This window comes from Ciconia boyciana, chromosome 2 (assembly GCF_034638445.1).
Source record: "Ciconia boyciana chromosome 2, ASM3463844v1, whole genome shotgun sequence".
Taxonomy (NCBI): Eukaryota; Metazoa; Chordata; class Aves; order Ciconiiformes; family Ciconiidae; genus Ciconia; species Ciconia boyciana.
This window is the reverse complement of record NC_132935.1, coordinates 25093970-25119369: the sequence shown is the minus strand read 5'-3', so window position 1 is coordinate 25119369 and position 25400 is coordinate 25093970. Positions and strand designations below refer to the sequence as shown.

Genomic DNA, 25400 nt, shown 5'->3' with positions numbered 1-25400 from the left:
CGCCCCTCCCTCCAGCTGCCAATGCGCCTGCGCCCAACCGCCAGTGGTCAGCCCGGGCGGGACGCGGCGGCGGAGGGACGCCCGTGGGGGCGGCTGGCGGGGGTGGGGCCTGGCTGAGTGCGGGGCGGGGCCAGCGAGCCGGGCCGCCGCCATGGCTGCCGCGCCGGGTCTCAGCGGGTGGGGGGTTGCGTCGCTGCCCGCCTCCCTTCGCCTTGCCCTTCCCCAGCCGCAGTGTGTCCTGTGTTTCAGAGAGCGACTTTAAATGCCCTTTTTCCCGTCACAGCCTTGCGGGAGACTCTGGGCGCTGATCAAGGAGGCCCCTTGCAGGAAAGAGTCCCAAGGGCCCCGAGCCTCCTGTCCCCTGTGGGGCTGTCACTTCTGCCACAGGGCTGATGTGCAAAATTACGGTATGGAGAAAATAAATTCTTTGGCGTCGCAAGCCGCTGGAGCAATAGACACACATGCGGGTCTGACTCCACGTTTCCCTGCTGTAAGTGCTGAGCACGCTGGCTTTCTGTAAGGCAGCAGTGCCTTCGTTTCACCAGGCCCGACAGCAGCTGCCTGCCCCCAGTTCTGCACTGCGGCCGTAAATTGTCCCCATGAGAGAGCCCTGGGCTGAGCGAGCACCTGGATTTCAAGCATTAAGCATGCCACTGAGCTTGGGAATAGCTCTGGGCCTGAGGCTGCCTGCGTTAGCGGGTGCGGCTTTGGGCACCCCTAGTAAAGCCCCCAGGCTTGCTGGGGGCGATGGCACTTCCCTTCCACCCAGCTGTGCAGTGGCCTTGGCCCATGCAAGAGCAGCTCAGGCCTCTGCTGTGCTGGAGTCACGGCGCAGGGAAACCTCCTCCTGCCCCCCATGGGCTCTGGAAACCATCAGCTTGAAAATTAGCTTGCTGAAGACACACGCACTAGCTATGAACATGGCTATGACATGAGGGTCCCACAGTTTCAGGCTAAGAACAGTTGCGGTCGATCCCATGGTGGTGTCCGGCCTAGCACAGACACCCCGGGTTGGTGCAGGGAGGAGCAGCGAGCACCAGTTCAGCTGGCGCCTGCCTGGGCGCTGCGGGGATGAGCAGTGTGGGTGCTCAGGGTGTGAGTTTGGGGGGTCCCCCTGCGAGACCCCCCAGGAGGAGGCATGGGGGTCCACCCACAGGACAGCAAGTCTTCTCCTGGTATGACTTTATGCTCTTAGGACACACCGCACCAGAAAGACACCCCAGCGTATACATTTTCTTATGAAATACAAAGCTAGAATAAGAGCTTTTCTAGACTTGCCTGGGTTAGCACAAGCATGGGAGACCATTGTGCTTGTTGGCTTTAGGAAGTTTGATGCCTTTGCCAATATGGGATATGTAGCAACAAGCTGAAAATCCAAGCCGAAACGTTGTATTCAGTTATTCTAGTATGCTTGTATTATTAGAGCTTATTTCAAATAAGAGAAATTTATAGGAATGTACTGTTATGCCTTTCTACTGATATGGGTACCTCCATGCTGACTTTTTTCTGGTATATGATCACACACCTTGCCAAAATATTTATAACAGGATAACCTTCTCAGTGACAAGTAGCCTTTGGTCAAAATGCACACCATCATCCCAACCATTTTTTCTGTGTAGACAGTGGGTAACAACCTTGGGTTTTGACAGATCAGTTTAAGCACCTAGATTAAGATCTAAGCTGCTAACACTGAGATAAGGATGAGATAAAAGTATGTTCGAAAAAATATCACCAAACTTAAGTGGAGCTTAAATATCCCAGATGAAACCCAGACATTGGTCCATCTCTAATTGTAAAGTCCTCTGGGAGTAATTTCTAGATTAAGCACATTATCCTGGTTTCACCTGGGATAGAGTTTATTTTATTCCCAGTAGCTGGTATAGTGCTGTGTGCTGGATTTAGTATGAGCATAATGATGATAACACACTGATGTTTTAGTTGTTGCTAAGTAGTGCTTACACCAGTCCAGGACTTTTCAGCTTCCCCTGCTCTGCCAGGGGCACAAGAAGCTGGGAGGGGGCACAGCCAGGACAGCTGACCCCAACTGGCCAAAGGGCTATGCCATACCATGCGACGTCATGCTCAGTATAGAAACCGGGGGAGTTGTCCGGGGGGCAGCGACCGCTGCTCGGGGACTGTCTGGGCATCGGTCAGCAGGTGGTGAGCGGTTGCATCTCTTGGTTGGTTTTTTTCCCCCTGGGTTTTGTTCTCCTCTCTCTTTTGTTGTTTTTCTTTTCATTACAATTTATTTTTTTTTTTCCCCCCTCTTTTTCCCAATTATTAAACTGTTCTTATCTCAACCCACTAGTTTTCTTACTTTTGCTCTTCCGATTCTCTCCCCCATCCCACCAGGGGGGGAGGGTGAGCGAGCGGCTGTGTGGTGCTTAGTTACCGACTGAAGCTAAACCATGACACACATATAAATAATATATGAACTATATAAAAAATAATATTAAAATGTTACATTTTGATGTGTCTCTATAGTCCAATTTCACTAACTGAAACAAAATAATGTTCAGCCCTTTACAGAGTATAGTTAATTTTGAAGTGTACTTCAAACTTTTATTTTCTTTGGCAGCTGAAAAGTAAACTCCATTCTACGTTTCATTCTTTCCTTGTTCCTCTTCGTCTCCGTGCCCCAGAACTCAGGTGGATTGCTGTTATTCCTACCATCAAATTGTGACTTTGCTTTTAATTGTTTACACTTTTACCTGGTTGGTTGTGGTCAGGTGAAACATTCATCTTTTCTTGCTTGTTGAAATTACTGGCAAGAGAATATAAAGCTCAGTGGGCCTTGTGGAGTCCTCAGCGCAATTCCTTTTGACTATGCCATTTTTTATGTTATCTTGCAAGATGTGGGAGCCATGCACGGCTCCGGAAGAGGGAGCTGTTTTCAAGGGTACCCTTGCAACCTCCACTCAAATTATGAGAGAATGCAATACTTTCCTTAAGAGTTTATAAAACTAGTTATTTCCAGTGATGTGTTTTTAAAAAAACCCTGGATTTCCTAGAGAACTTTCTGACAGACACTTTGGTCATTGGACCCCAAATTCTGTCCCTAAATCTGGGTGGCATAAGGATCTGAGGGGGGGGGAAATACCTGCAGAAATGGGCACTATTGTCTCTCACCTCCCAAATCTCCCTTCTGTGGCCATTAAGGTCTCTCCTGGGGGTCTGTGGTCCATAAAATGTCCTTTATAAAGGCAAAGGGCCAGTCCACGTCAGATGAAAGCAACACTAGAAGGAAGAAAAGGCTTTGGCCCCACCAAAATTCCTTAAATGATATTGCACAGCCACTGTTTTGTTAAAAATCAGCAGCTAGGAGTAGATGGGCATTTACAATGCAGGTGTTTGAGAATTAAAGCATTGGGGAAGGCACGTCAGGCAGAGTTTGGCACCCAGGCACCCTCCATGCTGAGCTCCCCTCCATGACGAGGCCATGATACAGCAGAAATAAAAGAAGGGGAGGGAAGCAGCAGGCAACATCTCCATCTCCAACAAACAAGTCTCAAGATGGAGAGATCCAGGGAGCAGCTGGCAACCTCAGGTAAAGCAGCATTACTTCTCCCAGCACTAACAGCAGGCACCGTGGCCACATCCAGCCCTCCTGCCTGCCCCGCCAGCCACGCTCAGCCTGAGAGATCAGCTCCTTCACGGGCTGAGTCGGGTATTGCTCTGGCTCAGGGGCTCTGCAGGCTGGTGCTCAGTTTGGCAGTGAAGATGAGCACGTAGAGAACGGAGAGTATGCAGGGAAAGCAGGGCCACTCCTCCCTTACTGCCTCTCGCACCCTGGCCTTACTCTGCGCTTGCCTAGTGAGAGGGCAGGGACAGGGTTTCCAATGGAGAGGGAGATAATTTAATTCAAACCTGGAGAGCAGTGGACTTAAAGGAGGTATCTCACCACTTTCCTCTCCCCCCCCCCCCCCCCCAACATTGATAAGGTTGTGTAAGAAAGCACCAGCCAGAGGTGACTTAGGAGAGTGAGAGCACTGCGAAAAAAGTCACTGGTGGAGCATCGACCTGTGCCAGACATTGGAGTGCAACTTCATCATTTTGGGCCTGGAGGAAAATGAAACCAACTCAGTGTATCGGAGAAATTCTAAGTGATCTAGAAGATGGAAAATATCTAAAATCACAAAGAAGCCTTATTTTTTTTGAGTCTGGACATGCAAGCACAGATCCCTGAGTCATGGCTGGAGTAGCAGTCTAATGGCCATCCTTTAGCTGGGACCATAACTTCATGATACCTCGACTTCAATAGAGATGGCTGAAGGAATTCCCACCCTGAGCCTTTTTATATTTTTTTTTTCAGAGTTGTTTTTAAGTCAAGTCAGTGCTTCATTTGGTCATGCGTCCCACAGCAGCACTGGCACAGCCGGTGGGATGTCCTGCTGGGCGTGGAAATGTGCGGCCAGGGAGGGGGAGACGAAAGGGCAAGGCAGGGAGCTCCCGTGGCAGCACTGACACCGACGCCAGCGTATCGGCAAATGACAGTGCAAGCCATGGTGGCCGAGTATACTCATACTTGAGAACAAACAAGCAAGTTCATGTGTTTTGCTTCACAGTTGGGGCTGGAGATCGGGGCTTCACAGTTGGGGCTAGGATCACCCGTGGGGTCTCTTGCAGCAGTTCAGCTGCAAGGAATAAGCACTGGGCATACTGCAGATGCGGGCCCGTCGGTGCAGCACAGGCACACGCATTTCTGCAGAGAGATACCAAAGCAACTTTTTCTCCACGTTATGGAACCCCAAACATTGCCCCCTCAAATGCAATGGTAATAACACTGTCAGCTTGGTAACAGGGTGGTCTCATTGCTCATCAAAAGATGACATGTAATCCAATGACGGTAAAATGAGGCACTAGGAACAAAGGTAGGTGTGCTAATTACATGTGCTGTTGTAGACGGTGCATAGTTAACTGAGAGAAAAGGTTGGAAAGAAGAAGGGAAAGAGAAAAGAAGAAACAGAAAAAATAATACTGAAGTCTAAAAAGCGAGTGGTACATGGAGACCCAGGACACCCAGGCACAGCCCAGGATAGATCATTCCGTTAAATTCTCTGAACTTCGGAGATCTTTATAAAGCTGAAGCAGCAGCATTGCTGACCCTGAGAGAAAGTGGGGATCACCCTGACAGCCGGGGACGCAGAGGAACATCTGAAGCTGTACCCCTGCTTACCCCCCTTCCCTGAGCATCAGCAAGCAAGGGGTAAAGCTCAGGAGTTGCTCCCTGTCAGAGCTGCTGGGTGCCTGAGACGATAACAGGTACTGACCCGTTACCAGCAAAGCACCAGGAAATGTTGTGTGATGTGATTGGGGGGGGTTTCAAGTTGTAACTTCTGCTAAAGCCACTGCAAGGGGGAGGCAGCGTATCTTCAGCTATCCTTCAGGTGCCAGGGGTCACACGCTAACCCTGAAAGGCAAGATTCAATTCAAAAAAAAGTGATCTTTTGAAAAGCTAGGCCTACATCTTTATTTTACCAATATGACCAAAGCATACTATTTTGATAGGATGAAAATATGCGAAAATACAGTCCTGTTCTTTCTTACATTTTTAGTTCTGTCAAAATCTCTGCACAATTACACAACAACGTTGTGTGAACACCTGCAGCCATTACTTTCTCCTTTTGCACTTGTCAGGGCTATTAGAAGTGACAGACTGTGTTCTCTGATAATCATCGCATTTACAGCAAATGCAAACAAGTTCATCCAATTTTCACAGGGTCATGCACCGAACTGTCCCCGGTATTGTCAGGCAGACAAACGCAGCTCTTTGTTTCAGATCGCTGGGAATTTGGAATCCCAGTAATGCACAGGTCCGCTGGACCCGGATGCAAACCTCTCCTCGGCCACCCTTCTCGCGGCTTTACTATGAGAAAGGAAGGAAGGAAAGAAAAGAGCTGTAGAGGAGAATGGGCCAAATGCAGAAAGGTATCTCATTAGGGAACAGGGAAAATCTTGAGGTTAAATACTGTCTATTGTGAATACCTGGATATCTGCACACCTTGGATATATTTTCAGCCAGTAAAAGGATGCTAAGGAGTATGTCTGTATGCACATATATAAATATATACATATGTAAATACATACATTTGTATACCTATATGTGTAGCCAGCTTAAATATAGTGCCAGTACAAGAAGATACTTGCATTTTCTAAGGGCCAAATTGTGCAGAAATCCACAGGCGCAGATTTCTAAAGATAGTAATTAGTCTGATAAGAAGGTCTTCAGATTCCCTCCTTTCCAGAAAATTACAAGGTATGTCCTAGGAGCTAAGTTCCAAGGTCATTGCCATCCCAGACAAAACAAAAATAGCGGTTTCAGAAGGCAGTTCTCTGCAGTTCATAAATCAGCATCACAGAGCGGCCTTCAGCGGAGCTACACAGATTTGCATCAGTGGAACTTTTGGCCTGAATTATCTGCCACAGTAAACAATTTACAATATTTTATTGCCTGCTCAGTACTGGTCTTTCTGTACAGAATAGCCAAAGAGTTGAGAAAAGGAGTCACAGTTTAAAAAAGAAAACTCATGAATAATATAATGTTTTGGAAGTTCTACTGTGATTTGGAAAGTCCCAGGATTTGGGTCTATCAGAAAGTAGATATAAATTTAATAGCTGCAGTAGGAATCATATCTAAAATATTCAAAATTATTAACAGCTAGTGAGCTCTGGAATGAGTGAAACAAGTTTGATCATGTAGGACTAGCCTGGGGAACTTAAAAATTGGCAGGACCTTAGAGAAATCTTCATGAAGTTTGCTTTTGGAAGTGTATTTCTGCTTGCGTATAAGAGGACATAGGTATTTGTTGCTTTACCTCTGGAGGTACAGCTATTCCTTAATGCTCCCGGTTTACACTTTATTTTAATTTTGCAATTTATATTCCTGAATAAAATAGTTTTCCTTTGTAAAAATAACTAATTCAAGATGATTGTTTAGTTTGTTTGTTGTTAAGGGTTATTTTAAGCTACTTTGGTACTGCCTTCACTTGGGGCAGTACCAGGGTGGTTCCGATTAGAGAAGGCAGGGAGTCTGTGGAGAGGTGCCCTGCCCAGGGGAAGGGATGGGAAGGCTACCAAGGATTTTCATCTGCCAACATCATGCTGCAGCCACTGGATCACTTGCAGTCATTTTTTTGGGACTCTGTACAAGCACGGGGCATAGCTTGTGAGTGCTTCTGCCATAGCCCCTGCTCCCATTCCCTCTCACTCCCTGCCCCTGCCTTCTCCCACCTGTCACACACCCAGGAACCTCATCTCATTTTCAGTCTCACACTTACGTCTCACTTCCCCAACCCCGAGACTCCTACTTCCAAAGCTCCTCACCCTGCATCTTCACTGGAACGTGCATGTCACTACCACTTACCCTGGCCAATAGGTGAGCATGCTAACACAGTGATACTCACTATCTAGAAAGTAGAAATAAAAAAATTGAGCCTAACTGGCATCAGCCCCAGCCCTAGCTTGGCCTCAGTGGTGTTTGCTTGGACATACAGAGGCTTGAATAAGGGAGCATGCACCAGTTTGTGTTTGCACAGTAAACTCCTGATCTACATCAGCATGTGTAACCTGCCCCCATGGTAAACCCATGGAGTTACCGCTTTTGGGGCCGGGGTGAGCACCTTGGTGCTCCCAGCAAAGTAGGACAGTGGCACAGAGGCAGCTGCAGAGCAGCATGTTACCCCGTGGGAATGCGTGTGTGCTGAATGGTCTGCAGAGAGCACAGGCTGTCCAAGCCTGACCTGGTACGTGGCAACACAGCTGATACACTGAGCTGCAGCCTTGTCCTACCATGGCCCTACCTACGTCCAGCTCCAGCACTGGCTCTGTTGTCTTCCTGCTGAAAAGATGCAACTTCTCCTTTACTTGTGGGAGGATGGAAGAATACCAAGAAATTGTTATTTAGTGATTCTGGGAGTCACCTGCCAAATGGCCCTTGGGTTCCCATTCCTATTTCTGTACCTTATCCAAGGACTGTTTAAAGAACGTAAAGTACAGAGCAGCCCTGGCCCTCCCGGGTGAGTGCCCTTGGCTGTCAATACATGCCCACACGTGGTCCCTCTCTCTGGCCTCGTAAATCTTGAATTCCTTTCTCCACTGTTTCAGTAAGATGGATGGTAGGTGCACTCTGCACAACTTATCCTCTGGTTAGGACACGGAGGGAAGCAGGTACAAAGCTCTGCAGGCAAGAGAAGGAACAGAATGTAGCCTTCCCTTTTTTATTTTCCTCTGCAGGCAAGAGAAGGAACAGAATGTAGCCTTCCCTTTTTTATTATTTTCCTCAGTGCCCAGTGCTTGATGAGCTTGTCCTGGTGGCCCGGCCTCCTTGCTTTGTTCTCTGAAAGCACATCATAGAAGAAAGGTGGGATATCAGATATGTTTGCCATCCCACCCCTGCATATGTGCTGTCTGCAGGCAGCTTCCTCAGCCGTTGGGACTCCTTCGCAAGCACAGACGCTTCTACTTTCCTATCTGTGGCAGCAGAGCCCGTCCCAGTTGGCAGGCAATAGGTGGGTCCCTAGGTGTCTTTGCACGCACATCCACCTCTGACGCTGAGGCACCCGCATCTGTGCTGTACAGGGAACCCTCAGGTGCTGTGTAGGGAACCAACCCAGCTCCCACCACAGTGCTGTCGGGATTTCACACCAGCAGCATGAACGTCAGATATTTCTGAAATTAACTTTTAAGTTGCTAAGCCTTTCGTTGCACTTCTGCTTCTGTGCTTACACAGCAGCATGCTTTGCTAATGCTAAAGTTACCAGCGTTTCACTGTCTAGTGTCCTGTAGAAATCTTATCTATAGCCACAGAGAAATCCACACAGCCTACAGTTTTTTCTATTATTTTTAAAAAGTGTCCTAGAAATGAACTCATGTGGAGGAAGCAGAAGTTAATGTGTTTAGGCTTACCTGGTGTATTCCCTCCTGTGTTGCTCCTCGTATGTTTGCCAGGTGATTTCCCACAGTGACACAGGTGCACGCAGTGCGCATTGCCCATGCAGTGAGTCTGACGGCTCTAGGGTACACCTTATATCCATACAATACATACCTTATCTGTATCAGTCTTTCCCAGGTGTGCCAGAGCTTGACACTCGTGCTACAGTGATAGTACGCATACCATACGGTGTACCACGTCCAGGATTTCTGTATGTCCTGCAGCCTGGCTGGAGTTACTGCTACTGCTCCACCTTGGCTGCAGTACATCAACAAACCCTGGAAAAATGCCCAAAAACAATATGATTTGTCTGGACAAGTTTCTGGATGGATAAAAAACATTTATTTAGAAGAACGGGTGATTACTCTAAATTTGAAGGGCATAATGCAACATGTCTTGGGTGCAATAAATAAAATACACTGGACCTGCTTATGCAAGCAAATATATGGCAAACATTCTTCCTTCTTACTCTTTGGAAAGTTTCTAAGCCACCTGGACTTCCCTGGACATCTGCCGATTTGCCTATATGCAAATATAAAAATCATATTGTCTTTATTTTACCTTTAAGGCTGATGGTAAGGGTGTTACAGGTGGCTGCTGAATCCAGAGGACTCTGCAACCTGGGGATTCCTTCTTGCCTCCCAGCTGCTGAGAGCCCAGAGGTCTCCCCATCCCAGTCCCACAGATGCATCCGCTGCTGTTCCTGTTTGCAGGGAGGGCCAGTAGCGAGGCTGAGCCCCCTGCATGTGTACAAGCACGCACCCCCGGGATGCTAAGACTGCATTTAGCAGCACCTACATATACCACATACACCGTAAGTGCAGCTAGCCCAGTCCTGCTGCTCCGCTCCGGCTGGTCCGGACCGGGGTTCCCTAAAGAAACCCCACACCCTCAGTCTCAGGTTCACAAGCATAGCTGCATTCATGGACCCTCAAACATCAGCATGGCCTCCGAGCCCGTCCAATACCCCTGCCCAGATCCTTGACCCTCTTACCCGGTGTACGGGTCTCCCTCTACTCGATGCTAACCTGGCTTGGAGTTTGCTAGCGAGTTTTACCTACACGTACACACACCCAGGATTGAACTCATGGGTTTCCAGCTGCTGTCACACAGACCTGCAGTCCCTTTCTCGGCTGCTGCCACTTGGACCTTGAGGCACCCGCACGTAGCCCAGAAAAACGCCTCAAGGGCAGGAACGAACACGCCAGGTGGCCCGGGGCGAGCAGGGCGGGAGTGTTTTAAGGCACCATCGCCAGGGCCACCCCTGCGGCCCCCCCGGCTCCGGCGCTCGGTGCTGCCCGGCGGCACCTCCAGCCCCTCCTCACCCCGCCCCGGCCCGGGCAGTCGGGAAGAGGCTGCAGCGCCGGCCGCCGCGCCCCGCCATGGGCTGCTCCAGCAGCGCCCGCAGCCGCCCGCAGGAGCCGCCGCCCGCCGCCGCCGCCGCCGCCGGGCCGCCGCCGCGGGGTGAGCCGGGCCGGGCCGCGCCGGGCCGGGCCGGGGGGCGGCGGGCGGGGGGCTCTCCCGGAGCTTGCTGAGGGCGGGAAGCGCCTTGCCGTGAGCCGCCGCCGCGGGCCCGCGGGGTGGTCCCGTCCCTGGGCGGGCGCCGCGGGTGGGCGTCGCGGAAAGCCCGCGGGGGGCCGGGAGCCCGTCGCGTTTCTGCCGGCGTTTAGTTCTGCCCACGCTGTCGATGGCGCCGCGCCCCGTGAACGATGTCTTCCTAGACTGCTGCTTCTTGTAAATGAAGGAGTTCCCGGCTTCCCTTCCTCTCCGCAAACTTTTTTTTTTTTTTTTAATTCACAGACAGGTCCTGCGGTTGGTCCTTTCGTATAACACCTGTAAATCCAGTGCTTTCCCCCCCCTTTAAAATAACAGTGAACTAGCAATACCTGACCCCGCGATCCTTCCTTTTTCTTGCAAAATCTGTACATCCACCCCAAAGGTTTGCAGGACCGGCAATACTCTTGTGACACTGATTTGGCTCAGGTCACAGAGGATTCATTTTGGGTGCAAGGCGTATTTGTAGGATGCTTCGTAAGAATATCCTTGCTATTCGGTGGAAGTTAAATAAAACTTTGTTTCCATATTCATCATATTTAGCTCTTTGCTCCAAGGGAGGTTTGGAAACACTTTTATAAGAACCTGAATGCTGCAGTGACAGATACTGGCCTCTCTAGAAAGATATGTCCTGAAGATAGATACATAAAAGTTGTTAGCATTTCATTTTACTGCATTTCTTTCCTGTATTCTTGAGTTACAAATATCATCTGGTGCTGTTATTCTGGCTGCAGCATCCGTGTTTTCTGTATGGGCTTATTTTCCATGTGTTGTCTTGTGGTGGTGTGGTTTGTGACTGCAGAGACGATCGCAGGCTGTATGGGGTGAGCGTTGTCCGTGCCACTATAAAGCCAGCACACATCTGCAAACCGAGGAGCCCCGCTGAAAATATCAGCAGAGATCTCTTTATACTGTACCTGCTGTCTTGTTCACTTGGTCAATGTACCAAATTCCTCTGCCTTTCCATCCTCTACTGAAAGGTATTTGCACCAGAACACTGAAGGGCTCAGGGAAACAACCGAAGTAACTTATTCTGAGTATTTTAGGAATTCTGTCTAAAGGCCTGCTCGTGTTAGGATAGGTTATGAAATGTACTAAATACATAAACTAATGTCATGGTAATGATAAAGTGCAGTTTGTGATTACAGCTGAAAGATTTCCATTAATTTGACCATTGCCAGCCAGATATGTTAGTTATTTTCTAATTTAATTTTATAAGAGAGGATAATTTGAAAGAAACTTCTCTAAATGTGTTAATGGAAAAAAATGTATTTAATTTCCTTCCATTGATGTGTAACTCAAAAATGTGAGGCTTTTCCAAAAGGAAAGAAAGAAGGCAAAGGGAAAAATACTGTAGCCATGGCCCACTTAAATTCACTGTGCTTTTCATTGTTTCTCCAGCTGAAATTGTCAGCAGCAGGGAAAATAAAAGTTATAAATTTAAAAATAAAACAAAACTAGAAGGCATCCTAGGAATGTTGACTGCCACATGATGTTCATTCTTCTTGGGGATAAAGGTATTGAACAGCTTACTGGGAGGATTTATTTTTTCCATATTAGAGAATTCTTAGCATTTCAGATGAGAGCGGAGGAATGCTTCCAGGGTTTCCAGCAGTGCAGATCTCACGTTGCATGGCAGTATTTTATAATCTAATTTATATAAAGCACCTTGATGAAGAGAGCTGGAAGTTACAGGGCTGATGTTTACAGGAGCTGCAGGAGGTTCCTAGTAATAATGGGTTTGAATTGTTTCTTTTACTGGTAGCACCAACTGAAAACTCTTTATAACATGCTAGTTTTCATGACTCATTTATTTCTGTGCGTAGGTTTTAAATACTCCCTGTCCACCTGGTATCAAGCAAGGTGAAGGCATGAGAAGTGTCTAAAGGGATAAAAAATAAAACGTGGAAAGGTCAAGTCTTCGGTCTGTAAGCATACATTCCTTTTTTTAAGTCACTGCTTAGAGTAGTTTAAGTTTAAGACTTATTTGCTGTTATTTTGTTGGGTATCTGTTTCACATTGAGCTTCATGTTAGGAAAAGGAGTGCCTGGACGATGAGGTGCGATAGAGATCTAGAGAAGGTAAATAGGGAAATATATTTGTTGTTTCTTGTAAGACAAGAACTGTCACTTGATGATATGACTAGCAGCAGGCTTAAAACCAGCAACAGTGTGTGTTACGGGGGGTGTAAGTGGGCTGTAGACCTCATTGCCACTGGTCATGGTGGAGGCCAAGAGTGTAAATAGATTGAAAAGCGCAGGTTCACAGAGGAATGTCCACTGGCGACTGAAACCCTGCCCCGTGGGCTGGGTCCCGCTGCCCTTTCCACTGCCCCTCGGCAGCTGTCGGAGGCAGGGTGCTGCCCTGGTGGGTCTGTGCTCTGACGCACGTAGCTGAGCTTACCTCCTTTTTTTGAGTTGCGTTATAAATAGCTATACCTCTGTGAATTTGGAGGGGTTGGTAGGACCTTGGATGGTTTTGTGGTTCCTGGGACAAATTAGATTTTATGTGTCCCATAGACAAAGTTGCTTTCTGTCTGTCTTGACAGTCCAGGTTCCCTGTTCTTGCTCTTCTCCTGGCTTAGCCGTCCTTCCCCGTGTCTGTAGGCACACGCTAACTAGGTGATGCTTGCTGGGGACATGTTCTGCTTGAATGCCTCAAAAGAACTGTGAAGTTACCTTAAGAGCAGCAGTATTCAAGCAGCTGTTTTAAGAGCAGGATGTATTACATTTTTTCGCTGTTCATCTGTGTGTGTATGAAATATCATACAGTTCTGCTCACTGGCTTTGACACTGCAGTCATCATTTTCTCAGAAAATACAATTTGTCAAGTTTCGTAATTATTATATAAACAGATTTTGTGCATGAATTCCCCGGGTTTTCATCCTGACATTCCTTTGGAGAAGGTTAAGTACAAGCTCTTGTCAAACTGAATTTAATCAGAAAGTTACCAAGTCAGTCTGATAGGTTGGTGTAGCTCATTTTGAGTCCTCAACTTTTATCTTTAAATACCTGTCAGAGTAATTTTGCCATTTCTTTATTCATAAATTTTGTCTGCCAAAATGGCCCATTGCTTTACTTAGCCAATAAGTTGATGAAAGAAGCAGAAGTTTTAATTTGTTTAGGCTTCCTGTTGTTGAATGTTTTATTAGACAAAGCGTACTATGAATGGTAGTTTAGTATTTAAAAAGGCAGACAAAGTGGTTTTTGTTTTAAGAAACGGGCACTGCTCACCCTCTGGGCTGAGCAGGTTCTTCTCAGTGTTTTTTGTTCAGCCGCCCAGAGGCACCACCAGAAGTTTCCCATGTGCAGCCCAGGGCAGCAGCTCCCTCCTGCTTGGCACATTGATTCTGTGCCTGGTTTGGGGCAGGAAAAGGTGCTTCCTTGCGTAGCGTCCCGTCACCAGCAAACCTTCTGCACACTTCAGATCCGTAAGGCAAAATGTAGTAGGGCGTTGGCCTGTAAACAGGTCAGCTCTCCATGCAAAAATATATGATGTGCATCAAGCCAAAACTTTTTTTTTTTAATGTGAGAGCAGAACCGTCTTCTACTGGCTATGTGTAAGAGCAGCAGACCTGGTGAAGGAGTGTTGTCCGTAGCCGGGTGGGAGCTCCTTGACAGGTAGCGCTTGTGCTGTCCCCTGTGGGTCTAGTTCTCATCTAGCTTACATGCCCATCATCCATTATCTGTCATTCTTTTTTCTTTCCTTGCTCTGCCATAACTAAAAGCATCATCAGGTGAAAACACCCCGACCGCAGACAACCATGAAACCATAGCTGACCAAACACAGTTGGACCCAGCAGAGGATGTGAGTCTTGCCTCTGAGGAGACAAACCCCAGCAAGCATCCACCAGGAGAGGAGGCTGTGGCCGTCATTCTGGCTGTCGAGGGAAAGATCGATTTGGTCAGTAAAAGGGAGGAGCCGGAGGGCACCGAGCCCCTGCCTGCAGGAGCGGAGGAGAGCTCTGAGCTGCCATCTGCATGGCGAGAGGAGAGCGCTGGGCCTTCACCTCCAGCACCGGGAGAAGATGCTGGGTCAACATCGCCAGGACCAGCAAAGGACAGCGGGCTGGTAGAGGGCAGTGACAGCTCTGTAGTGGAAATCATCAAGGAAGTACATGTCACTGAAGAGGACCACCTCATTGAGGGTAATATTTGTGCTTTCATAAATTCAGACCAAATTCTGCCTCCAGAGACTTGTGGGTGGGTCCTTTTAGCTTTACTGAGAGCCTCACACGAGCTTCTGGAGTCAGAATTTGGTCCGGGGAGTCTGTACAATGTAGAGTGTAGAAGAACGTGGCTGGGGAAGCCTCAGACTCACAAGTCTAAGCTGTAATAAATTTAATCAGCATTTCCAGTCATTACCTCTGCTATTTCATTTCATGCCCTTTTTGTTCTTAGCAGGTACAATGCCCCACCATACCCCTCATTTAAAATGTTGTGTTTCTGTGCAGCTCAGACATGTTCCTTAATATTTACAGACACCAAAGGCTCTATTACTTAGTTACATGTATTAATTATAAAGCAACTGTCCCTGTGCACATGAAGTTGGAGGGTGCATGTCTGGATGTAGAAGAAAAAGCATCTCTTCAATGCACACTTGGCATATCCAGCCTGTCCTAGAAGCTTGGCTATTACACAAGTAGAACAGAAGTAGCAGTGGAGGGACATACAGATGGGCTTTCCAAAAATGTTGACTAGCTGGGGAGGAAGGCTGCATGAGGAAGCAGTGGTCTCTGAGATGGCAGGTATTTCCATGTGCTGTGAGAGGGACCTTTACTGGGAGGTGTGCTCGTTCCCAGAGATTGCAGGCTGTGCTCATCTTTGGGTTAGCGCTCAGAGGACGTGTCTCTCCCATGGACTGCACACGCAGAAGGTGAGCACTTCACAGGAGGAATTGTATTTCTCCTAAATGGTACAAAGCAGCTCAGCGAGGAATCGGATACTTCCTGGGGGAGCATTTCTTCAGGGAATAGGCAGGTGAAGCACATGAGAAGTATTTGTCTGCAGGGAAACATGGTATCAGCAGCCTTCCTCACTCCACGTTTGCCTTAAAGAAGTGCAAGATGCAGGAGAAGGACTGATCTGTGTGAAGCCCAGAGCCAACTACATGCACTACCACTAACCCTGTGGCTTTGCTGTGCACGTCTCTGAACTGGCTATATAAATCTGACTCCATGCATCCCAGCAGCTGAGCATGGGGGTTGGCTTGTCCTCTCCTGTATCTCTTCACAAAAGAATTTTGAGGTTTCTTCTACATAAAATGGGCATCTATCCTTTGGAATGAAGTCTTGGTTTATGTAAGCAGTAAATGACTGGATGCTTACCTGTAAAACATGTAGTCTTACCCAGCTGGAGACTCCAATTTCATTAATGACCATTTCTAAGCTTTGGGACATAGTGCTGGGGGCAGAGCAGTACGCCTTGAACGTTGTGGTATGACCTCATGTCCATGGAAACACGTTTACAACTGACTGTTTGCCTGAAGATCAGTTATGGGGCTTTGACCACCAAGTAATTCATCCTGCTTGTCGGGCACGTGAACAAGGCTTTTGGGAAAAAGAGTTTTGCTCCTTCCAAGCTAGAAGTAATACCTTAATTTGTGTGCATTATCTTTCCATGAGGCATACGATGAAGAAGGGACCTTCCATTTTTATGCTGTGGTGTGTATGATATTTAGCACTTGTTTTGCTTTCCTTTATTCTTCAGTAGCTGTGCAACTAAATTAATTAGGTGGCAGCTTCCCAGGGAAAGCACAGTTTCAGCCAGACTGGCATGTTACCATGTTTTCTATTTCTGTTTTGTTCCAATTGCAAATAAAACTGCACATATATAAAACAAAATCCAGGAAAAATAATTTTAGTAGAAATAGTACTCATGAATTGTATTGAATAGAGTGTCAAGGGGATTTTGTGAAAGCATCAGGAGAACTTTACAGGCATGAGGCACGCATGTAGCTGGATGATGGAAAGGGATTGGGAGCATCCTGTTTGTTCCCTATGGATTCATTCAGGGGGTAGCTTGGTAAAGGGCATTGGTGAGTTAACAGAGTAAAGTCAGGTTTACAGAAAGGAGCTGGGGCACTTGGTGCTTTTCTGAGTGGATCCTAATTTGATCTCCATGGTTACTGTTCCCAGGTGAGACGGGAGAGCAGGTGGAAACTGAGCTGCTCAGTGAGATAGTAAGTGGAGGGCCTGAAACAAAGGAAGAAGAAACAGGAGAAGCTGTGGATGGTGCAGCAGCGACAGAGATAGGTATGTTGACAGAGGAGGGAAGGACCACATGGGTTATTGTTTAGGAGACAGAAAAGACTGTGCTGTCCGTAATGAGCACATCTTGTCACCCCCCTGCTGGCCTGCAGCTGCTTTCTGCATTTTAACGCAAGAGAGAGAGTCATAAATATTTTTGTTTACATTAAGAGATACTTTTGGATGCAATCAGTTGGAAGTCATGCTTTTTACACGGGTCATCTTTGAGTCTTACATGAGTCTTACCGGTGATAAATTATCCCTGTTTGGGGAGAATGCTAGACTGTAATATGCAGTCTTGGAAAATAAAAACCTATGTTAAAATCATGACTCTGCTCGTTATTATTTGGAGGCTTGTTTTTATGAGCTAATACTTTAATGCTGCTTTGTGATTTCCATTCTATGCCAGACAGTCATTTTAGACCCCCTCGTTCTCCTTATCAGCTGAAATCAGCAGTGTAGCGCTGGGATGAAAGCACATTGCACAGCAAATGCAGTCACATGGTAGGAAGGAAAAATCACAGGCCAAATAAAGTGCCTTTGGAAAATCATAACACCAGTGAAGAGAAGAATTTGAGGGGATAGGACTGTCCCTCTAGCAGACTTGGAAATTGTGTTCACAATTCTTGTTGTCCCAGTCTTTCTGCAAAAGTTATTTCTTCTTCCTCCACATTCACTAAGAATCCCACACTCATTTATTTTGAGTCCATCATGTAAGGTATTTGCATGCCCCAGAAGGCAGAGGTTACTCTGTGGTATTGCCGGAATGTGGAAAAGGATGAGCAGGCGATGCAGACACCTCCTCCCTTCCCCCGGGGAACATTACTGCAATGATTGAACCCGCTTTTCCCCTCTCCCCTGCCTCCTAACCACTGGCCTACATAGCTGTGCTGAAAACCTCTATGGGCTAGTGAGTATGTCTGTAATTCAGAAGAGGACAGCTTCAGCAGGAAGGGTGGGAGATATCTTACACCCGTACCTTTCATGACTTCCAAGTGAACCTCTTGCACCTGGGATGAGAGGTCTTTGGTTCCTTCCCAGTGCTAGTATATGCTCCAGCCTTTGAGCTGTTGAGTACAAAGGGTGAGGGCTCCCTTAAACAGACCAGCAAGGCATGTTACCTCTGTCATCCTTCCTGATATGCTGTGAGGATGCAGAGTTTCCTTTGGAGGGAGATAAATGGGAAGCACCAAACTCGTGTGTTCCAGCAGGGCAGAAGCGTTGCTGGGCAGGTCCAGAAATGTGCATTTGAAAGGATTGGCAAGACTTTTGCTAGCCAGCTTCTGTAACTGGTGGAGAAAGACAGGTTCTTCTCAAAGTGGGGAGACATTGAATATCTGCAATGGTTGCCTTGCAGGGAGCAGCCATATAAGAAATTCTTAAACAAGAGGGACTACGGGACAAAATATGGAGAGCCACTGCTCTACAAAGCAGTTCAGAGTCTTACTCATGACTGCTGGCACTGCTGAGTCTTTAACACACTGAACTGTGCCCAAGATCATTTTACTTGTCTTAGCCATCCACAAAAACTTGTAGTCAAGAGGGTTGTTCAGTGACTTGCCATACACATTAGGCATAACTGTGCTATTTTGTCTTAGTTACACTGACAGCGGCAAGCCAGCGTGTTCCACCTGTGCCACAGGATTAAGGAAAATGGTTTGCAGCGTGAGCGCTCTAGCCTGGCAGACCACGAGGGTGGTGGTCAAGCTGTTTGGTCAAGGTATATGTGGCTTTATGACCTTGTGATTACTCAAGTGGAATTAGATAAGCAGGGACCAAAAAAAGGCACTCACCTCCCTTTAATTCTCATCTGTTTAACTGTTGGTGACCTTTATATTGTTACTTTTTAAGCTAGCCTGTGAAGACATGCTATTGTTGGCTGTTGGCAACTGTGCTCTTGCAGCATCTTCAAATTTCTGCCATACAGCTTTGCCTATGAAGTCCAAAAAAGTTTATTCACTCAACTTGTTTTTAATGTCTTGCCCCTATGCTTTTGCAAAGGATTATGTCTGTGCCGTGAGTTCAGCAAAGCACTTAATTTGCTTCTGGGAAACCTCAAAGAGCATCCTCCTCCTCCTCCTGAAGAATAAGAGATTTCATCATGTAATGATTACAGCTTTATTGAAATACTTACTTTCTGCATTTACCTGCCTTGACAGTATTCTCCCCAACAGTTTTGTAAGGAAGCAGAAAGGGCAGCCCTGCTTCTGTGTCCGTAATACATTTCAGATGATAGGAGTGTACCGATGCAGACAGCTCAGAGAACAGCTGTGGCTGAGAAAAGCAAACAATGTTAAGAATGGAACAGTGGCCATTTAAATCTGGGATGCTGTTGTGTAAGGGAGAAATTCTTCCATCTTGAAAGGATATTGAAGAACTAAAACAAGATTCTGGGCAGGGAAGCAAGATCGCTAAAGGGAATGGAAAAATTCTTATTTTGAGAGAGATCAAAAACATTCAGAGTCTTGCCTCTGAGAGGGTACGACTAAGAGGATATGAGCTGATCCTAGAGCAAAATAAACAGTGCTCTAGAGGTAGCTGAGGTCCATCTCTGAGCAAGGGAATGCTCAGTGACACACTAAGCATGCTGAATTCAAAACCACTAAAGGGGATTTTTTTTTCACCTTATATTAGCAATGTTCACAGATTAACTGTCAGACTCTTTGTTGCAGAGAGTCACTGCAGTTGGACATCTCTCTCCTGTCACCTGCATTCCCCTGCAAAATTCCCACCTTCCCTGTGTTCCCTACCCAGCCTTGTGGTAATGCCACCGTTCACTACAAGGAAGTCCCATGTTGCCATGTTCCCAGCCTATCCCTGCAGGGTCTTCTGGCTTGCAGGGTCTTCTGGCTGGGAAAGAAGTACCTTGAGCTGGAGTGGTCCAACACTATGATTTCTGCCAATCATCCCCTTGGGCACCATCTTTTAGCTGTCAAGCAAGCCACTGAGACTCATAGCTTCTCTGCTGCTGATGGCCAACACATATAGTTTCAGGGGCTGGGTGCAGTTCCTCAACCGTACGTTATCATGGAATAGTTGAGGTAGGAAGGTACCTCTGGAGATCATCTAGTCCAGCCCCCCTACTCAAAGCAGGGTCAGCTGGAGCAGGTTGTCCAGTTGGGTTTTGAATATCCCCAAGGATGGTGACTCCACAAACTGTGGGCAGCCTGTTCCAATCAGTCAATTGCCCTTACAGTATAAAAAGGGTTTTCTTACATTTAAATGTAATTTCCTGTACTTGAATTTATGCCCTTTGCCTCTGTCCTTATTTAAGACTACTGGAAGATTTAACGTCCATGAGATCTTTGCCTCTGTATCAAATATGACTGAAATTATGCAGTAATTTCAAAAGTTAAGAGAAAATGCAGCAGGGTGGGGAGGAGCATAAGACTGTTGCAGCCTAACTGGATTTCACATAGGTGATGTTAATGTCTGTAAGAGGAAGACCGTGTATGAATGGGATGGGGGAAAAGGAAGCAGAGCCAGTGCATGCAGGCCCACACAGAATATCCTTACAGATCTGGGAGAAAAGCAGATACCCCTCTCATGCTGTGATGCTTCCAGGGGACTTTCACATGTAATTCCTGTAAGATTTATTGAATATCAAGTTGTACCCTCAATTAATTGTTAAATTAATTTTTTCCATGTGTTTCAGAGACAGCTAATAACAAGGAATAGAAGTTATGTCTCTATGAACATCCTCTTCTTGGGCCTGCTCTTCTGTCCACATGAACATATTCTAATTTTATTGGGTTGGGAAAATAGAAAAGCTTTTATGGATTGAGCCACGAACATGAATAAGAGGCATCAGAAAAGGTTTTATATAATGTATATTTTTTGAAGTCAAGCTGCCAAGACTTCAAGTGTTTGAAAGACCTGAACTTTCACCTCCCTGCCACCGAGTGCCTTCTGTACACGTCTAGCACAGTGGGATCATTTTCTGACGTCAGTATAACTATGCAGTTTTCAATTAGGATTTTTTCTGGGTTCAGATAACTAACTTCAAACCTATGAAACCTTCAGCCAGCATTATGTAGGATAAAGAATATAGTGTAGCTTTTTTTTTTTTCCTTAATGGTAGTATGCAGGCAATTTCCCCAAGTGCCTGGACTACCAGTGTATGGAGCTACTGAAATGTATAGCACATAGAGGACTGGAAGTGCCCACTGACCAGACTGTAACTAAATGCAGAGGTTAGTTTTGCAGAAAATGGAAGATATACAGGCTGCAGTGTCCAGGACCCAAGTGGGTGTCTGCTGCTCACTCTCCATTTTTAAACACAAATTTATTGCAAGGTTAGTAGTACAATATATGTGATGACTTCTGCAAAAACAGGGAGAAGAGGGCATTTTTAACTCTGAGTAGGATGTTTTAGTCTTGTAAATCCTAGCACACTTAAAATATAAAGATAACTTCACAGCTGTTAACGTTCATGGTGATTAATAACCTGTCTTTAGCTGTGGAACTCCTCATATGCATTTGTGGCTTCTAAAATAGATTTCTAACCAGAGACGTATATAAGCCTGTTCCCAAAGGAGAGGTCATCTATTTTATTTCCCTGTAGTGCTGTCCTCCAGAAGAAGTATGTTATTAGGGACTGTCTTGGTTATTTTCCAAAATGCTAAATAATCATTTTGGAGCTGAAGCTGAATGGCAAAGCTTTTAAACAAATTTCCTGTGAAAACGGGCCCTGAATATAATTGATGTTACAGATCTGATAGAGAGTAGAAGTTTATTCTGATGGTGAATGTTGCAAAGGGACTATATGTTATCATTGAGGACTGTGTTTACAGGATTCTCTGGCATAAGGAAGTAGAATACAGAGAAAAAGTCAGTTATCTAAAAAGGGCAAGCATATGTTGCTATTTTATTAGCTTTATTGTACAAAAAGACTTCACAAAAATTTTGCTGTCACTAGCAAACTATACAGATCCCCTCTAAGAGCTAAATTTTGTGCTGCATGTGCAGATCTGACTCCAGCTGACTTTGGTTTGTATTAAATAATCTAATTGATATTCCTGGCCTTTTGTGTAAGCTGATATTCCTTGGCTATATCACTAAATCTAAGGTTTTCTGCTTATCAGCACTCTTACGAATTCACCAGCTTCATTTAATGTCAACTTTCTGTGGGCAATACCATAAACTTTTAGAACCAAAATGCATGCTTTCATTTTTTTTAGGAATTTTTTGGTAGGTGGATGCTGCAGTTTTATTTTTTATTTTTACTAGCCTTCTATAACAGAGAAGTTAAAACAAGCAGCTAGTTCTATTAAAAATCTATTGACATTAAAGTGGGAATTAAAAGTTCAAATAGAACTTTTTGTCCACATACCCAAATTACTCCATGACAAAAAGCCATGAGAAACAGACCATGCACTTGGGAGAGCTGAGGAGTGGGGGAACAGGTACCGAGCGGGACGAGGACTCCCCAGGGTGATACAGGACTGGGCTGGGCATACAGCCAGGGTCCAGGACACCCCAGGAACATCCACTGTCAGCTCCTTCTGGTGGCTGGTTTCCTCCTGCAAGCTGGGAGTTCAGTTCAGCCACCAGCACCTGTGCCAGCATCGTCCTGCTTCCAAACACAGGTGATGAAATTGGCAGGGGAGCCATGCTGACTACTTGCAAGTTGCGTGTTAGATCATGAGTTGCAGGTTGACCACCTGCATTGAGCAATTTAAGCATAAACCAAGAAGAATTCTGTGACAGAGATCAGTAGTATTAATAGCAACAGAGGAAACTGCACTCGGAAATAAAATATGAAGATACAAGGGAGTCAAGATAACCTGCTCACCTCAGAGTCACTCTTTCTACACTGTTGTTACAAGGAAGACAAGTGACAATATACGTCCTTTCCTCACTGTTCAACTTTTTCAGGTCATTGAGCAATGCTAATTGGAAACAAGAGGAGTATAAGCCAGTCAATGACTCGACAGTATCAGCCCTTCTCAGTCATCTTCAGTCCTTACATATTCTGTGATTACAACAAATGAGAGCTATTTTTCCTTTTCCTTTCTAAAAGATGAAATATGCTTGACACCATGCTAAACATGAAATGTTACACACTTAAATTACCACAAGATCAGAATTTGGCTGCTAGATCTGCGCTGAACATCCCTACCTTGAGAAATACATTGGAGTGTAGCATTCCTGGTCTGTAAGCCTCCAACGCATGTACTATGCATGAAGGGCCAAAATATGTGCGCTTATTTGCCTCTGCAAACCCAGGACATGACAGAGATTGGAAAGAGCAGAAGTTGGTCTGTGGATCAAAGAGCTTTCTCATGTTCAAGGCTGAGAAGAGGATATGCTCTAATGTCTGTGTTCACAAGATATACCTCCAGAGGTAGGGCAATATACTTTAGCTTTTTTTTTTTTTTAACATAATCAAAACACAAAACAATCTTGATAAATGTTTATCAAAAGCTAGACAATTTTCAGCCCTTAACTTCATCCAAGGTGGAAGTAATCATTCCATGCCGCACGGAGTGCTGGGCAGGACACTGGAAGGAATAAATTCAGTTTCCAAGCTATCAAGAAAGTTCTGGTAGGAATTTTGGTTCAACTACCAATAAACACAGCCCTAGAAGAGGTTAAATTTGCACCCTGTCACCTCTATGCAGACACATACGCACATTGTGTTAGGATCCCAGAAGATACTTGGCATTCTGGCTGGCTAGCGTTGGCTCCTTCACTCAATGTGGAACTGCTTTCAGGTAAAAACTGCAGCAGGAGCAAGGTGCTTGTAGCAGAAGATTAGAGCAGTTTAAGTTTGGCTATATGTTTTAACAGAGAACAAAGTTTTATTAAAATTATGTACTGAGCTTTATTTTTGCATTGTTTAATCTGTAGAGAATATAATCTTTTGGAGAAAAAACTAATTAAAAGAAACAGCTGGTAGAACATGCAAATTTAAGTATTGCTTTACTTTCACAGAAATAGAGGACCTGTTTTGTTGTTTTTTTAAAAGCTACATGTGATTGAAACAGATTTTAAATGGTGAAATTAGTTTGCCACAAGCTGAATTGCAGCTTCATATTTTGCACGCTAGAGGCTCAGTCTAGCAAACAAAAAAAGCTAAGTTTAACTTAGCTCTAGTTAAAACAGGACTTCTTAAATGTTTGTGTGCTTTGCTGAACTAAGATCTAAGAGATATGCACAATACTTGCTTTTCATATCGGAGAATTATGGGGCTTAGCCTTTTTGTCTTAAAGAATAGAATAAAATAATATAACTCTGCTTAAAAAATAAAAGTTTTAAACATCTCTATGGAAGGCTGATTGTTTACGTTGAGAACTACTATGTTATAGCTGTAAATAAGAGAGTTTATTTCAGTTATTCTAGAATTCCAGTACCTGAAGAATACATATTTAGATCTGGGGCATTCAAGAAACTGTGCAACTGGTCTCCAGCTAAAAGCTAAAAAATCATAGAGCTACAAGTGGATTTTCATTCCTGACTTTTTGCAGAATGGCACCTACTTACCGATACAAACATTTTTAATGGAAGTAATGTGTTGGGCTTGTTGGCTGCATCCAGCATGCATTTTTTTTCAGGTGTTTCACTTACTTACATTTTAGTCTCAGACTGTACCTTAATGCGGAAAGGGGTGTATGTTCACTCCCCTTTGTACTAGTGAAGACACCCAAAGGAGTTCTATAAAGGACTTATATCAGCAAATGGACAAGTCATCACACGCCAAAAAAAATCAAACCTGCCATCTAGTGTTAGGTTCAAGGTTGTCAAAGAGGCAGCATAGCACAAGTAAGGCAGGGGAGAATAACGCGAGAGGTAAGAAGGGATAACCGTAGCAATTCTACAAGGCTGAACTTAGCTCGTGTTCAACAAATCTGCTGAAGGTGAACTTTAACTACATCTGCTACAAATAAGTGAAATATATTCCGACAAAGTAATTATATCTGAGCAAAGCTGTAACAGAGAAACACAACTATAAATTAGGAATCTGTTCAAATGTAACTCCATTCAATTACATTATTCTTAATTATTCTTAACTGACAAAGCGAAGCGACATTTGCTGTATGTTTCCTAGAAAGTCATATTCATATTAGTACTAGCTCCTTCCTAACAAGTCTGGTCATGTTTTTTCTTAGGTGGGATTGCTTCTTGAGTCAGAGCTGTAGAGCATAAAAGACATTACTAGTATAGCCAAGGAGAGAGAACAAGAGCAGAAGCCAAGACTAATAAAGTTTATGTATAGGAAGTTTATATGCAGAAAAGTCAGGTACTTTTCAAAGGTTGTTGCTTGGAAGTTCACTGTTTGAAATACCAAAAGCATTATCTTGCTTCTAATACAAGTAAGTATCTCCCATTTTGTCAGGGGAAAGCAAGATAATGCTGTAAAAAATGCATACATCTGTACATACGTGCTATGACAACCTCACTATTAATCTTTTTTCTATCAAGATACAATTGACAAGCTGAGCAAAAAGCAAGAGAAATGGCCACTTCACACATCTAGAAGGGGTAAATAGGGTTGATTGTTCTCACAACTTTCCAACTGCCCTTCTGGTGTACGCTTAAAGTGATACCAGGAATGCATGGAAAATACAAAATATAGTTACTGCAATAGTGCAACTGAAGTAATGAGAGCTGGAAAGCATGGCTGACAGGGAGGAAGGTAAGAAACCACAAGCGGGACACTTACAGTTT

General features: G+C 45.3%; 1 protein-coding gene across 3 annotated transcripts; it reads left to right on the top strand.

Annotated features, from left to right (window-relative positions):
• Nucleotides 1-10284: 10284 nt before the first annotated feature.
• ERICH5 (glutamate rich 5) lies at nucleotides 10285-23409 on the top strand. 3 transcript variants are annotated; one of them, XM_072851186.1, is made up of 4 exons: nucleotides 10285-10393; nucleotides 14211-14630; nucleotides 16620-16736; nucleotides 20386-23409. In XM_072851186.1, the coding sequence occupies exons 1-4, from the start codon at nucleotides 10312-10314 to the stop codon at nucleotides 20406-20408; spliced, it is 642 nt and encodes a 213-aa protein (XP_072707287.1). In that variant the 5' UTR covers nucleotides 10285-10311; the 3' UTR covers nucleotides 20409-23409. The 3 variants fall into 3 exon arrangements, with proteins under 3 accessions (XP_072707287.1, XP_072707286.1, XP_072707285.1); XM_072851185.1 differs by lacking the exon at nucleotides 20386-23409 and having other exon boundaries at nucleotides 16620-16822; XM_072851184.1 differs by lacking the exons at nucleotides 16620-16736; nucleotides 20386-23409 and having other exon boundaries at nucleotides 14211-14944.
• The last annotated feature ends 1991 nt before the right edge of the window (nucleotides 23410-25400 follow it).